The sequence below is a fragment of the Betta splendens genome, chromosome 1, assembly GCF_900634795.4.
Source record: "Betta splendens chromosome 1, fBetSpl5.4, whole genome shotgun sequence".
In the NCBI taxonomy this organism is placed as follows: domain Eukaryota; kingdom Metazoa; phylum Chordata; class Actinopteri; order Anabantiformes; family Osphronemidae; genus Betta; species Betta splendens.
The window spans coordinates 2,878,679-2,892,766 of record NC_040881.3 but is presented as its reverse complement, the minus strand read 5'-3'; the positions used below and the strand labels follow the sequence as shown (position 1 = coordinate 2,892,766).

The following is a 14,088-nucleotide window of genomic DNA, read 5'->3' as shown; positions in this document are numbered from 1 at the left end:
GAGAGAAAAGCACAGCAACAACAAGCAACAGAGCACAGGCAGGATGGTTGGATCTGCAGCTGCCCATCACAGACACCAAACTTTGCGCAGATGCAGACGCGGGCAAATATGAGTGAAAATATGTATGATTACAACAGATGAAATATAATGTATGTAGAATATATCCACATATTCATAAGTGTAGTAGTAGATGCAAATGCAATACACAGTTTGGTTTTATTCAACACAATAAACTACTAACTACTATTGTCTTGTCAGCAGCTTGATTCTGGCCCTTTGTATAACAACATCAGTGCTCAGCCAACACTTCAGGAGGAGCATCACTATGGAAGACTGGTCTTCTCTAAAAACCACACAGAGGATCTCTACTCCACCATGAATGCAGCCATCCTCAAAGTTTGTCTCAGGCGCCTGCGTTTTATTCTCGTGGAATGTTTTGTTAACACTGAACAGTCATCAACGATTTGTCACTGCTTCTATAAAGAACAGCATTGGTGCATGTGCTCAATAAAATCATTTAAATATCACATTTTTATTTTTTTTATTACAAATACAACTTTACTCGAATTAATCTGATTCATGTTTGTTAGATCTGATGCTGCGACATGCAGAATATCAGGACCTTGTGTTTTAAGCCATAAGATACAGATTAAGTCTGACTGATTCACTTCCTGCAGCTCTGACACAGAAACAGATAATGATGGAAAAAAACACATAATAAAGATATTGTAAACCTAGCAAATATTTCTAAATGAAATAAATAGTGTTATCTATAATACATAAAAGATTCACAAAATGCCTTCACGTTTACGTTCACTCACAGTTCAAACAAAGTAAATGTGTAATTAAAGGTGATGTGATCTAAGCTGCTGACGTCACTCAGGCTCATTCATCCTGTGCAGTCTTTAGGCTTCGTGCAGTTGGTGAGTTTCATTTCAGGGTTTTGATAAGAGCAGTACAAGAAGACACAGATGGTTAACTTTCTGATCAGACGCTGACGGACTGAAGCAGCGATGTCACTTACAGAAGCTGGATGTGGACTCATAGCGTTCATTCTCTGCATCTCAGGTACAGATTATATTTGTTGAGGAAATGAAGTTTTAAAATGCGGAAATAAATTTACATGCAGGATTTATATAAATAAATACTCCTTTGTTTCTAGGGATTCATGGACAAACACACATTTGTGCGTTACGTGGTTCATCTGTGAATCTGAGCTGTTCAACTAAAAATCTGACTTCAAGCAACAAATGGTTCACTGAACACAGAAATGGCTCAGAGTTGGTTTACAAAGAGCTTTCTGCAGATGAAAGGCGTGTGAGTCACACGTCTGATGAGAATCAACCTGTGCTAATAATCCACAATCTGACAAAGAGTGACGCAAAAGTTTACTGCTGTGGAAATACAACTGAATCGCTCAATTCAACTCAGTGTCTCAGGTAAAACAGGGTTGAAGAATTATTATGTTTCATTTTCACAAAATTTTCATATGGGGAATTTGCACATTGAATTCCATGCTGTTTGTCAGATTTGCAGGTCACTGTGAGTCCTGTCATGACAGAAGAGAGGGAACATGATGCTAAACTGATGTGTAAAACAAGCTGTAATCTGACTAAAAGTCCTTCAGCCTTTTTCTGGTTCAGAAACAGAAGTACTCTCAATGAGTTCAGACTAAGACTTGTTGTTACGCAAAAGTCTGTCTTTTATGCAAATGTTAGCAGGAAGATAACAGACACTTACTCCTGTGCTGTCAGAGAATCCCACCAATTCAAAAGCCCTGAAGTATCATTGAGTAAGTGACAACATTTAATCTAACTCCTAATTATGCAAATGTAAAATATGAATAATTTTTTAATATCTTGATTACTTGAACTTCCACATCCATGTGAATGTGGCCAGTTGCCGATTTTTATTTTGTTTTATATTTTAGTAAATAATTTTTTTTTTAAATCTCACTCTACTGTTGAAGTCTTCATTAATAAAAGACTGACATGTTCATTTTGACCAGAGCTTTTCAACACAAAAGTCTTGAAAGTGACCTATGCTAAAGGGGAAATATGTTCATCTCAGAACAAGTCAGAGGACGAGTCCTGTTCCTTCACATATTCACTAGGTAATAATCTCACAAACCATCACAAACATGCAGCTGTTTGCACCTGGAACACCTTGTACAACGATTGGTGGTTCAGTGACCTTCTCAAGAAATCTGTAAAGGTTAAATAGCACAAAGCAACTTCATTTCATGACCAATTTATATAAAAATGGCAAAGTTGCATTCACATTTATGTTTTCTTGACAATATTTTGTCTGTACTACAGTACATGTTTAGAGGACTAGTTGGTTGACAACATGTGTTTTCTTTAACATTTTAATCTTTCTCCAGACCTGATTGAAAACCTACTATCATATCTTAACATTTTACAGTGCCAGAATACAAACTGAAGTCAGACATGACAGCAGCTGCTGCTGGAGCCAGTGCTGCTCTGCTAGTCGTCATACCTGCCATCGTCTACATCTGGATCAGGTCAGAAACAAGGTGCTCTGAGTCAGATCAGTGCCTTTCAGCCTCTGAAACCTATCATTGCTGAATATACTGCGCATGCACCATTTTACTGATTAGAATGAAGAGGACCTTGGATCGACCGTCCACAAGTGGAGAAGGTGACATCACAGTGCAGCTGAAGAGGCAAAATTTAAACTGAAGGGGATGGTGGGTCATTGCAAATGAAAATATGTGTGTAGAATATATCCACATATTTATAAGTGTAGAATTAGATGTAAATACAATACACAGTTTGGTTTCATTCAACACATTAAACTTTCAACTGTTGTTTTACTCTTCATCTTCATGGTTCATCAGATGTTGATGAGAGTCAGTGCTAAAAACACAACATATGCATAAAATGAAGAGGCCTCAAAGTTTGTCTCAGGCGCCTGCGTTTTATTCTCGTGGAATGTTTTGTTAACACTGAACAGTCATCAAGGATTTGTCACTGCTTCTATAAAGAACAGCATCTGTGCATGTGCTCAATAAAATAATTTATAATATCACATTTTAATTTTTTATTACAAATACAACTTTACTCGAAATAATCTGATTCATGTTTGTTAGATCTGATGCTGCGACATGCAGAATATCAGGACCTTGTGTTTTTAGCCATAAAATACAGATTAAGTCTGACTGATTCACTTCCTGGAGCTCTGACACACACACAGATAATGATGGAAAAAAACACATGATAAAGATATTGCAAACCTAGCAAATATTTCTAAATGAAATAAATAGTATTATAAATAGTATTATCTAAAATACATAAAAAATAAAGATTCACAAAATGCCTTCACGTTTACGTTTACTCACAGTTTAAAGAAAGTAAATGTGTAATTAAAGGTGATGTGATCTAAGCTGCTGACGTCACTCAGGCTCATTCATCCTGTGCAGTCTTTAGGCTTCGTGCAGTTGGTGAGTTTCATTTCAGGGTTTTGATAAGAGCAGTACAAGAAGACACAGATGGTTAACTTTCTGATCAGAGGCTGACGGACTGAAGCAGCGATGTCACTTACAGAAGCTGGATGTGGACTCATAGCGTTCATTCTCTGCATCTCAGGTACAGATTATATTTGTTGAGGAAATGAAGTTTTAAAATGCGGAAATAAATTTACATGCAGGATTTATATAAATAAATACTCCTTTGTTTCTAGGGATTCATGGACAAACACACATTTGTGCGTTACGTGGTTCATCTGTGAATCTGATCTGTTCAACTAAAAATCTGACTTCAAGCAACAAATGGTTCACTGAACACAGAAATGGCTCAGAGTTGGTTTACAAAGAGCTTTCTGCAGATGAAAGGCGTGTGAGTCACACGTCTGATGAGATTCAACCTGTGCTAATAATCCACAATCTGACAAAGAGTGACGCAAAAGTTTACTGCTGTGGAAATACAACTGAAGACCCAGGTCTCTGCAGGAATCGCTCAATTCAACTCAGTGTCTCAGGTAAAACAGTGTTGAAGAATTATTATGTTTCATTTTCACAAAACCTTTATTTGGGGAATTTGCACATTGAATTCCATGCTGTTTGTCAGATTTGCAGGTCACTGTGAGTCCTGTCATGACAGAAGAGAGGGAACATGATGCTAAACTGATGTGTAAAACAAGCTGTAATCTGACTAAAAGTCCTTCAGCCTACTTCTGGTCCAGCAACAGAAGAACTTTCAATGAGAATAAGTCTTTCTTTTATGCAAATGTTAGCAGGAAGAAAACAGTCACTTACTCCTGTGCTGTCAGAGAATACTACAAATTTAAAAGCCCTGAAGTGTCATTGGGTAAGTGACAACATTTACTGTAACTCCTAATCATGCAACTGTAAAATATTTTTTTTAAGTGTTGATTATTTAAACTTTATTTTTTGTTTTATATTTAAGTGCGTGATTTCTTAAAAATTGAATTTTCCCTCTACTGTTGAAGTCTTCATTAATAAAAGACTGACATGTTCATTTTGACCAGAGCTTTTCAACCCAAAAGTCTTGAAAGTGACCTATGCTAAAGGGGAAATATGTTCATCTCAGAACAAGTCAGAGGACGAGTCCTGTTCCTTCACATATTCACTAGGTAATAATCTCACAAACCATCACAAACATGCAGCTGTTTGCACCTGGAACACCTTGTACAACGATTGGTGGTTCAGTGACCTTCTCAAGAAATCTGTAAAGGTTAAATAGCACAAAGCAACTTCATTTCATGACCAATTTATATAAAAATGGCAAAGTTGCATTCACATTTATGTTTTCTTGACAATATTTTGTCTGTACTACAGTACATGTTTAGAGGACTAGTTGGTTGACAACATGTGTTTTCTTTAACATTTTAATCTTTCTCCAGACCTGATAAAAAACCTACAATCATATCCTAACATTTTACAGTGCTAGAATACAAATCAAACACAGACTCGATAGCAACAGCAGCTGCTGCTGGAGCTAGAGCTGCTCTGCTAGTCGTCATACCTGCCATCGTCTACATCTGGATCAGGTCAGAAACAATGTGCTCTGAGTCAGATCAGTGCCTTTCAGCCTCTGAAACCTATCATTGCTGAATATACTGCGCATGCACCATTTTACTGATTAGAATGAAGAGGACCTTGGATCGACCGTCCACAACTGGAGGAAGTGACATCACACCACAGGTCGGTGCCATTTCTGCTACTGTCCTAATTACACAGCATTAATTCCATTGTTTCAAATTACATTGCACAACCACATGAGCAACCTGCTGCTGGTCATAAATACTGCACATACACTGGTCACTAATCCCTGACATGGACAGTTGTTCCTTCCAAAGCTAACATGTTATGAGGTTATTATACACTATTTGTGTGAAATGAAAGCAATTATCCCTCAGTGTCAGTTAATTATGTTTATGTTTTTCCTCATTAGTTAAACAGCTTTCATGTTTATGAAAACATCCCAGTTCAACCACCACAGCACGATGACGTTACTTACAGCACCATCAACTTCCAACCCAAAGAGTGTGAGCATGGCGCTTACGCTGTTGTCTGCTTCAGACCCGATGTCTAAATGACTGATTCACAGTCAGCTTAGCTACAAACCAGTCATTGTTGCTGTTAAAGCAGAACTGGATCACTTCAACGTCCACTGGTGTGAGACACTGGTGGTGGCTTTGCCAACAAATAATGCATGTGTAAAGTTTACAAAGTTAGTTTACAGTTTTTACTTTACTTTTACTACAGGGCATAAAAGCTGTTAGCTAACACTGACTGGCTGATCTGATCAAAGTAATTAGATCTAAACATAAGTAGCAGGCAGGAGAGCGTTTTAGCAGCCAGAGTGGGATGAACCGAGAACCACAGATCAGCTGAGGACACGTTTCTGGTGTTTGACGCACATTTTTTGACACACACCACAAGAAAAAAGGTGCCTCAGATGGTGCCATATCAACAGCGTCATCTCCAGGACAGTTGTTGCTAAAGAGCACACAGCGCATGGTGTCGTGTAACAGTGCACATCTCCAGTGAGCATTTAGTTGAGCTGCATGTACTGTACAGTTTATGGAGCTACGAGGACAAGCAATGGCGTTTGGATTCAGATGGTGGATGTTCAGTTTATTTATCTGTTGTACACATTGATGTAGTCTCTCTCTCTTTATTTTGTGAATAAGCCTCATTTACTTTTATTTGCACAGTGCGTGTTAATCGCTATGATTAAAAGTATGTGGGTTCATACTGTAGATGCACCTGCTCCCCTGTATAATGGCTTTTTATTTTCTTAATGCTTAATACTGTACCATTGAAGTGTTATGAATAATTATGGTTGAACATAAAAACATTTTGTGAATTACAACTTTTTGAGTATGTCTAAAGTGCAACCTCGATTTTTCAGCAACTTTTAGTTTGTTATTACAAAAAATAGAAATAAAGTGCTTTAATGTGACACAGTATTTCATTGTAAAACCAGCAACTTCCCTCTCAGAACAAACCCAGTCAGATTTCATGTTTCTCTAGTTGCTTCACAGCTGTATCACTGGAACAGAGAGGTTGCATGTTGCACCACGAGTAAGTAGAATGTAAGAAACAGTAACAGCCTAGAAAACACAAATATAGATATGTTCTTTTCTCTATTTCTATCCAACATTTTAATGTTTATGCCATTTTTTATTGACTAAATCAGCTGTAAACTGCAAAAATATTATTGTTAGTTTCATTTGGTTCATACATTCTGTACTATGCATTTACCCTGTATTCAGACACCAACGAAGAGAGTCGAAAAGTTGTTTTTAAGATCCATCACGTTTCACTTATTTGCTGCTATATATGACGTGAACGCACTTACTGTCTATTAACACTGACATTTCAGAGAAACGATACTGTAGTTGCTCATAGATTGTGATTTCAACTCATTTCAACATTTTTTACTTGCCTTGTTTTCTTTAGGCCCAAGGTTATGTGTTATATACGTCACTAAGTGACACTGTATCAAAAACAGGAAGTGAAACCGGTTTTAGCTGCTCTCCATCTAACCACTGGTTCATTTAAATTTCAGCCTTTTGAAGAAGAGACTGAGACAGGCTGAAAACTAAACATCACCATTATCTATTATGTGATTTAATAATTTTAATTTTTAAATTTTTTTTTACAAAATCCTATAATCAACTTGCTGATTAGAGGATAAAGATCACAACCATGCTGTCGGCAGACGTCAAATTCGTTTACATGGGTTTGATCCTTTACATGTCAGGTATGAATCTCTTCTGAAATACTGTAGTCATTTTTATATTTCATTTCTTTTTCTTTATACTTACTGTATGGAGCAAATGTGTTGAGACATGTATAAAACAAAATTAATTACCAAGAGCATAACTTTAATAAAAATATTTGTATTACAGTATGAAAGTAATCTCATACAGTAAGTTCCTCATACCTAGGTACATACACACATATTCAGGGTCTGGGGCCCTGGAGGTGCTACGGTCCCTGCCCGGGGCCACACGGGCGGCACGCCAGAATGGTCTCTGGACGGTCTCTGTTCTGCTGACCCCCACCAATTGCTGGCCTTGTGCTGCAGGCCGGTGTGGTGCCAGGGGATGAGGTCGGGCCGATGGGGTCGGGCATCTCCTGGCGGGCTCCCTACGGACCGTGGGTCCTCGGGCTCCACTCTCTCAGCCCGACCCTCCCACTGGGGGAGTGTTTGCCCCTGGTTCTCATGGGGCAGACAGCGTTGACCCCCGGTGGCCCACTCTGACCTTGGGTGTGGCTGCTGCAGCTCTGTGGGGGGCTCTGTGTGGGCGGCTTGGTTCGCAACACCTGCCCTGCTGGAACTGAAGGTGTGTGGGCTCCCTGGCTGCTGGGATTCCTTCCTCTGCTTGCTGGATGGGCGTAGTGGCCGAGCCCCTCACATCACCCTGGCTTCCACAAGTGGCATTGTTCATGCACCAACGTCTGCCTCACCCTTTGGGTGAACAATGTTAGGCTACAGCTTTACTAACCTTGAAGTGGGACACTCAACACCTGAGCTCATAAACAGGTTTAATGTTTGCATAAACTTAGATGTAAGTATTATTGGTACTTATCACTACCAATACCGATAATGTGTCATTATGGTAGTTGTGATGTTTATGATATATGTATATTTTGGATGAGTGTGTGCACATACCTTAACACAATGTGTCAGCCTAAGGTACATCCTTATTTATTTATTCTGTGCCTATTTGCTTAAATGTTCACTGTCATGTTCCGTAACCTGACTTTTCTGACTGTTTCTTCTGTTTTTAGGGCTTTCCTGTTGATAGTGCTTTCCTCCCAGTCCTGTTTTTATGTCGTTTTGTGTAGGGGAATATATTTGGTTGTGTTACACGCTTTGTATTAAATACATTTGCCAGTCTGTCCCCTTTTAGGTCCTCAACATTTTTTGACACTGACATTTTCTGGCAGATTGTAACAAACACAATGAACTGAAAACCAAATCTTCTGTTAAAGGGATTGAGGCAGAACAGAAAACTGTCTGTGCCTTGAAAGGTTCATCAGTGGATCTGTCCTGTTCAGCTCAACGTCACACTACAAGCCAGAGATGGTACTTTGCATACCAGAGGAGATTTGAAACTAAAATGACTGAGGTCAATGTGGAAGGAAATGACAAATACAACACGGCTAACTTCACGCTAAAAATAACCAATCTGACAGAGAGTGATGCAAAGATGTACTGCTACGGTGACAAAACAAACCCACAGTCTTGTTTGGAAAATGCTGTCAACCTCCAAGTGACAGGTACAGACGCTGTGACAGTACTTCAAACATGTGTCTGTGAATGTCTGCTGATTCTCTGTCGTCTCAGACGTGCAGGTAAAGGTGCTTCCTTCAACACAGGGTGAGGCAGTGACACTGGTGTGTAGCACCAGCTGTTCTCTGACTAATTACACCTGGTATAAAAACACAAAGTATGTCTATGTGGACCCATCTCCCTGGTACCAAGAGCTGGTCAGCAGTGATGAAGCAGTCACGTACTCCTGTAGTACTAAAGATTACAAGGATGTCAGAGCCCCTGAAGTCTCAGTGGGTGAGTAATAACACACATCCAACTCTAACAACACCATTTACTAAATGATCGCTGGTGCCTTTAAAGCTCATGAAATAAATGTGTCACAGATTCTGTCACATCAACCTGCTTCACGGTGACCTACGCTAAAGGAAGCGTCTGTCCTCATGGGCGCTGCTCCATCACGTATCCCAGAGGTTCAGTTTTCACTTAAACTCAAAGAGCATTTTAATAGAGACCTCATCCATTAAGTTAACTATAGGTTTGATTAGGTATTATTTGTTAAATACATTTATTTCTATACATTCTGTTCTATTGACAAGAGACATCATTAGTTCATGTAACACAAAGTTAACAGGCAACAGATGAAGTGACATTCTTTTATCATCCTTCAACAGAAGTACGTGTTCAAAGGACTCCTCCAAATGGAGGCCATGTCAGTCTAACATGTAACACCAGCTGTTCTCTGTCTGAATCTCAACCTGCCTTCTCATGGTACAAAAACAGACAAAAATACACTATTCAGTCTCATCATCCCAGCTCCTCTCCCGATACCTTCTCCTGTGCTGTAAAAGAACATGAGAGATTACTTTCTGCTGAAGTTTGTGAGTATAAACTATTGTTATAAATCCTTTAATAACCACATTTGAGCCAAATGTCTAAAAAACTAATTAATCTCACTATTTGATGCCTGAATGTAAGGAAATGCCTGTGAGCAAATTAACTTAATTCAGACTTGCTGCACAAACCCCAGTTTTGCGGTAAAGTTAATGTTCAAATTATAAAATCTTATTTAAATTTTAGGTGTTGTAGAAAAGAACTGCTCGACAGTGAACTACGTCAGCAGGAGAATCTGTGCTCTAGAAGGTTCGTCAGTGAACATTTCTAGTGAATATTCACATCCTGAGAACCAAAAGCCAAACTTCAAAGTTTGGTATAAAATAAAGGAACAAGCTGAAAAGCTGACAGAGGCTGCAGGACAAGTGGAGTGGAGTGAAACAGATAAGAATCACCACATCCTGACGCTCAAGAAGGTGAAGAAGAATGACTCAGCAGAATACGCATTCAGAGCCCACACAGTCGAGCCAGCAGAGAGAAGGTCGGACGTACCAGGAGTGATTCTGGTTGTCACAGGTAAGAATGACAGGAAACATGAAGAAGGTTCATAAACTACTGTCAGGGTTTTTATCCAACTGCTGTCTTCACTGATCAACCAGACCTGAGAGTGAAGTTTGCTCCTTCTCGGGAGGTGACGGAGGGCGACAGAGTCACACTGACCTGCGCTACCAGCTGTCCCCTGACCAACAACACAAACTACCTTTGGTACCGGAACGGACGACCTCTGACCCCGACAGAGACACACAAGCACCTTGTTCTGGACCCAGTCAGCCGTCAGCAGGCAGGAAGCTACTCCTGTGGAGTCCAAACCCACAAAGACAAGCGCTCGAAAGAAAAGCCTCTCACTGTCCAAAGTCTCAGGAGTGTATTAGTACCAGTAGCTGCAGGCGCTGCAGCTGTGGTCCTGGTTATGATCGCTGTCACTGTCTGCTGCTGGATCAGGTGAGCTACACTTGTGCTTTGGTTCAAAACAATACATTTTACCTTCATTATAATATTCATGGATGGATGGATGGATGGATGGATGGATGGATGGATAGATATAATATTCATGTCATTCTGATTTCTGTGCAAAACGATAGAACTTCTGATCTGTCTCCTGAGGCGCTGTGGTGACTGCTAGTCTCTGAAACCCATTAATGCTGAATATACTGTATATGCTTTATATTATTACACAGAACAAAGAGGACTTTGGAGCAGCCTTCCACAAGTGGAGCAGGTGAAATCACAGTGCAGGTGAAGAGCCAGGATTTCAAATATGAATGAAAATATGTATGATTACATCAGATGAAATATAATGTTTGTAGAATATATCCACATATTCATAAGTGTAGGAGTAGATGCAAATGCAATACACAGTTCGGTTTAATTCAACACAATAAACTACCAACTATTGTCTTGTCAGCAGCTTGATTCTGGCCCCTTGTATAACAACATCTGTGCTCAGCCAACACTACAGGAGGAGCATCACTATGGAAGACTGGTCTTCTCTAAGGACCACACAGAGGATCTCTACTCCACCATGAATGCAGCCGTCTGAACTGAGACCAGTGCTGGTATATTGAAGAAATCGTTCCCAGGATGGATTTAATAAGCAGAAGGACAATATTATAGAGAAACACATGTTCCTCCTGATTTTCCAGACTTTCATTGTGTGTTTCTTAGATTATGTTTAACCTGTAACAGCTCAGACTAAACATGGATCTGACAGGTTGGACTTTATGAAGCATCTCTGATCAAATGCAGTGATCTATAAAGACATTAGTCTGTTGTCATGGTTCTTCAGATGTTGATTGATGAGAGTCACTGACAGCAAATGCACGTAAACATAAGGAGGCCTGAAATTTGTCTTAGGCACCTGCGTTTTTGTACAGTACTAATGGAATATTGCGATAACACTGAACAGTCATTATGGATTTGTCAGTGCTTGTATAAAGAACAAGTGAAGACATTTACATATCATTTCCCCAATTTTGACACAGATAAAATACTCACTGCAATCACTGTATCACTAGAACAGACATAAGGCTTCATGTTGCACCACGAGCCAATAAAGTGTAAGGAATACAGTAACGACCTAGAGAAAACACTGAATAATGATAATGTTCCTTTCTCTACTTGTACCTAACGTTTTATTGTATCTCATTTTACATTTTGTATTGACTGATGAACTTTGTGCCCCACCTCATGCTTTCCATGTAAGAAGAGCAGCCAATTATAATGAAAGGAGTGTTGGTTTGACTACACGGATGCAGGCACCAACCACACACAGACCTGTTGTAAAGAAACTGCTGATAATTCAGACATTTTGAGAGATGTGGATTTTATCTTTTCTGTTGGCCTGGTAGCTCAGTAGTAGTAGTAAAGTAAGCATCAGCCTGGGAAGCAGAACTAGTACCAGAGTCCTAGTACCAGGTATGTCCTTGGTCAAGACACTTCACACTAGCTCCCCAGGCACCACACCGTGGCTGCCCACTGCTCCCCCACGTGCAGAGATACGTTCCCATGCTTCTGGGATCAATAAATGTTGTAAACTGTTAAGAAGGTTGAGAAATGTATAAAAAAAAACAAGCTTTAAATGTATTAGAGTATTAAAAAAGAGCATATGCGATATATCAATGATATTGACCCGCGATTGGGAAATTGCAATGTTGCAACAGATAAGATAACAAAAATCACAATTGTTATGAGAAAGGCAAAAACAGGGTGAGAACTGCACAGGTTATCAACATTATGTACACGTCACAATGAGTTAAAGTGACTGCAGTAGACAAAGTAACTGTGTCATAACCTGGACTTTTGTTTTGACACTTCCTGTTTTATTTTTATGCATTTCCGGTTTTGTCGTGTCATGTTTAGTTTTACTTTATTTTCCTGTCATGTGAGTCACCAGCCGTTGCCAATCAGTAATCAGTCATATACTGTATACCCCAGTATTCACCCGCAGCCTTTGCCAGATTGTTAGCTCGTATCCCATGTGTCTACGTTCCAGCATTCATATTAAGTCTGGCCGTGTACCAGTTCAGATCGTGTTTTTGACCTTGCCTTGCCTGCTCCCTGTTTGTACTGTTTTTGAACTCTGCCTTGTTAACTGAACCTAGTCTGGAATCTGACTGTCTTTGCCTGTCCCGTCTGTATTGTTGCCTGCATTAAACCTCCACAAACCATATCTGCGTGTGTGGAGTGGCCCCTCACTCCAAAAGCCCGCAGTCCCCTCAGCAGGTACAGGTAGAGACAACACAGCCTGATGTATTGTGTCTGAAGTCTGCAGTGTAGAGGGTGAAGAGAAAGGGGGCCAGGACAGTCCCCTGGGGGGCTCCCAAACTGCAGGTCCAGATATCAGACACAGTCTGGTGCTCTCACAAACTGGGGACGGTTTGTGAGGTAGTCCAGTACCCACTCCACCAGGTAAGTGTCCACACCAGCTGACTTCAGTTTGTCCCATAACAGCACCAACTGTATGGTATTAAAGGCACTGGAGAAGTCGAAGAACAGAGTCCTCACAGCGCTGCCGGGCTTCTCCAGGTGGGTCGGGGCACAATGGAGCAGGACGATGATGGCGTCTTCTACTCTGATGCCGGACTGGAGGCAAACTGCAGCGCATCCATCGCTGAGCTCACCAGCAGTTGATGCAGAACCAGTGTCTTCACCAGGTGTGATGTCAGAGCCACAGGCCTGAAGCTGTTGAGGTCTTCAGGGTGCCTTGTCTTGGACACTGGTACCACACAGGAAGTCTTCCAGAGCCGTGGTACCACCCTCAGCTTGAGGCTCTGGTTGAAGACATGCTCCATAACCCCACAGTTCATCTGCACAGACTTAAGGAGCCTGGAGCTGATGCCATCAGGCCCAGTGGCCTTCCTTGTTTTGATCCTCCTCAGGTCACGTCTCACCTGAGCTGCTGTGAAGGACAGAGAGGGGCGGGGGGGCTGTGTGTGTGTGTGTGTGTGTGTGTGTGTGTGTGTGTGTGTGTGTGTGTGTGTGTGTGTGTGTGTGTGTGTGTGTGTGTGTGTGTGTGTGTGTGTGTGTTGGGGGGGTTCATGGAGCTGTGAGGTGGTGAGGTGGAGTGATGGGCCAGAGGTTTGAAGGGATGAGGGAGTGGGGCATTGTAAAGGTGTTTGGGGGAGAGAATGCAGCAGTGGGGGAGGAGAGGGCGACTGATCAAACGTACAAAAAAGCAGGTTCAGATTGTTGGTCGCCCACTGTCTGTGTAATCTGAGATTCGCTGTGTATGACCTGGACCGTTTGTACCGCAGATTACTGGATTAAACCTTGATTTTACCACCTACTCTGATGTGGGTCCAATCTCTGCCTAAGACTGACAGTGTCGGTGCGTGTATCGCGTTGGGAAAGTCACGTGACCGATACACTTCCTGCATCAGTCACTGTCTGACGCGCAAAACTGTGTTTGTAAGGAAGCGCATGT

At 40.9% G+C, this 14,088-nt stretch overlaps 1 protein-coding gene across 2 annotated transcripts; it reads left to right on the top strand.

The window, feature by feature from the left end:
* The first annotated feature begins 285 nt into the window (after window positions 1–285).
* LOC114865024 (uncharacterized) lies at window positions 286–13,069 on the top strand. Of its 2 annotated transcripts, none has more exons than XM_055505100.1 (20): window positions 286–1,068; window positions 1,163–1,439; window positions 1,529–1,792; window positions 2,009–2,113; window positions 2,425–2,524; window positions 2,621–3,608; window positions 3,703–3,999; window positions 4,089–4,328; window positions 4,510–4,614; window positions 4,926–5,031; window positions 5,128–5,185; window positions 5,436–7,253; window positions 8,492–8,779; window positions 8,847–9,068; window positions 9,158–9,244; window positions 9,446–9,652; window positions 9,852–10,181; window positions 10,265–10,607; window positions 10,844–10,901; window positions 11,071–13,069. In XM_055505100.1, the coding sequence occupies exons 12-20, from the start codon at window positions 7,199–7,201 to the stop codon at window positions 11,203–11,205; spliced, it is 1,725 nt and encodes a 574-aa protein (XP_055361075.1). In that variant the 5' UTR covers window positions 286–1,068; window positions 1,163–1,439; window positions 1,529–1,792; window positions 2,009–2,113; window positions 2,425–2,524; window positions 2,621–3,608; window positions 3,703–3,999; window positions 4,089–4,328; window positions 4,510–4,614; window positions 4,926–5,031; window positions 5,128–5,185; window positions 5,436–7,198; the 3' UTR covers window positions 11,206–13,069. The 2 variants fall into 2 exon arrangements, with proteins under 2 accessions (XP_055361075.1, XP_040926448.2); XM_041070514.2 differs by having other exon boundaries at window positions 287–1,068; window positions 11,074–13,069.
* The last annotated feature ends 1,019 nt before the right edge of the window (window positions 13,070–14,088 follow it).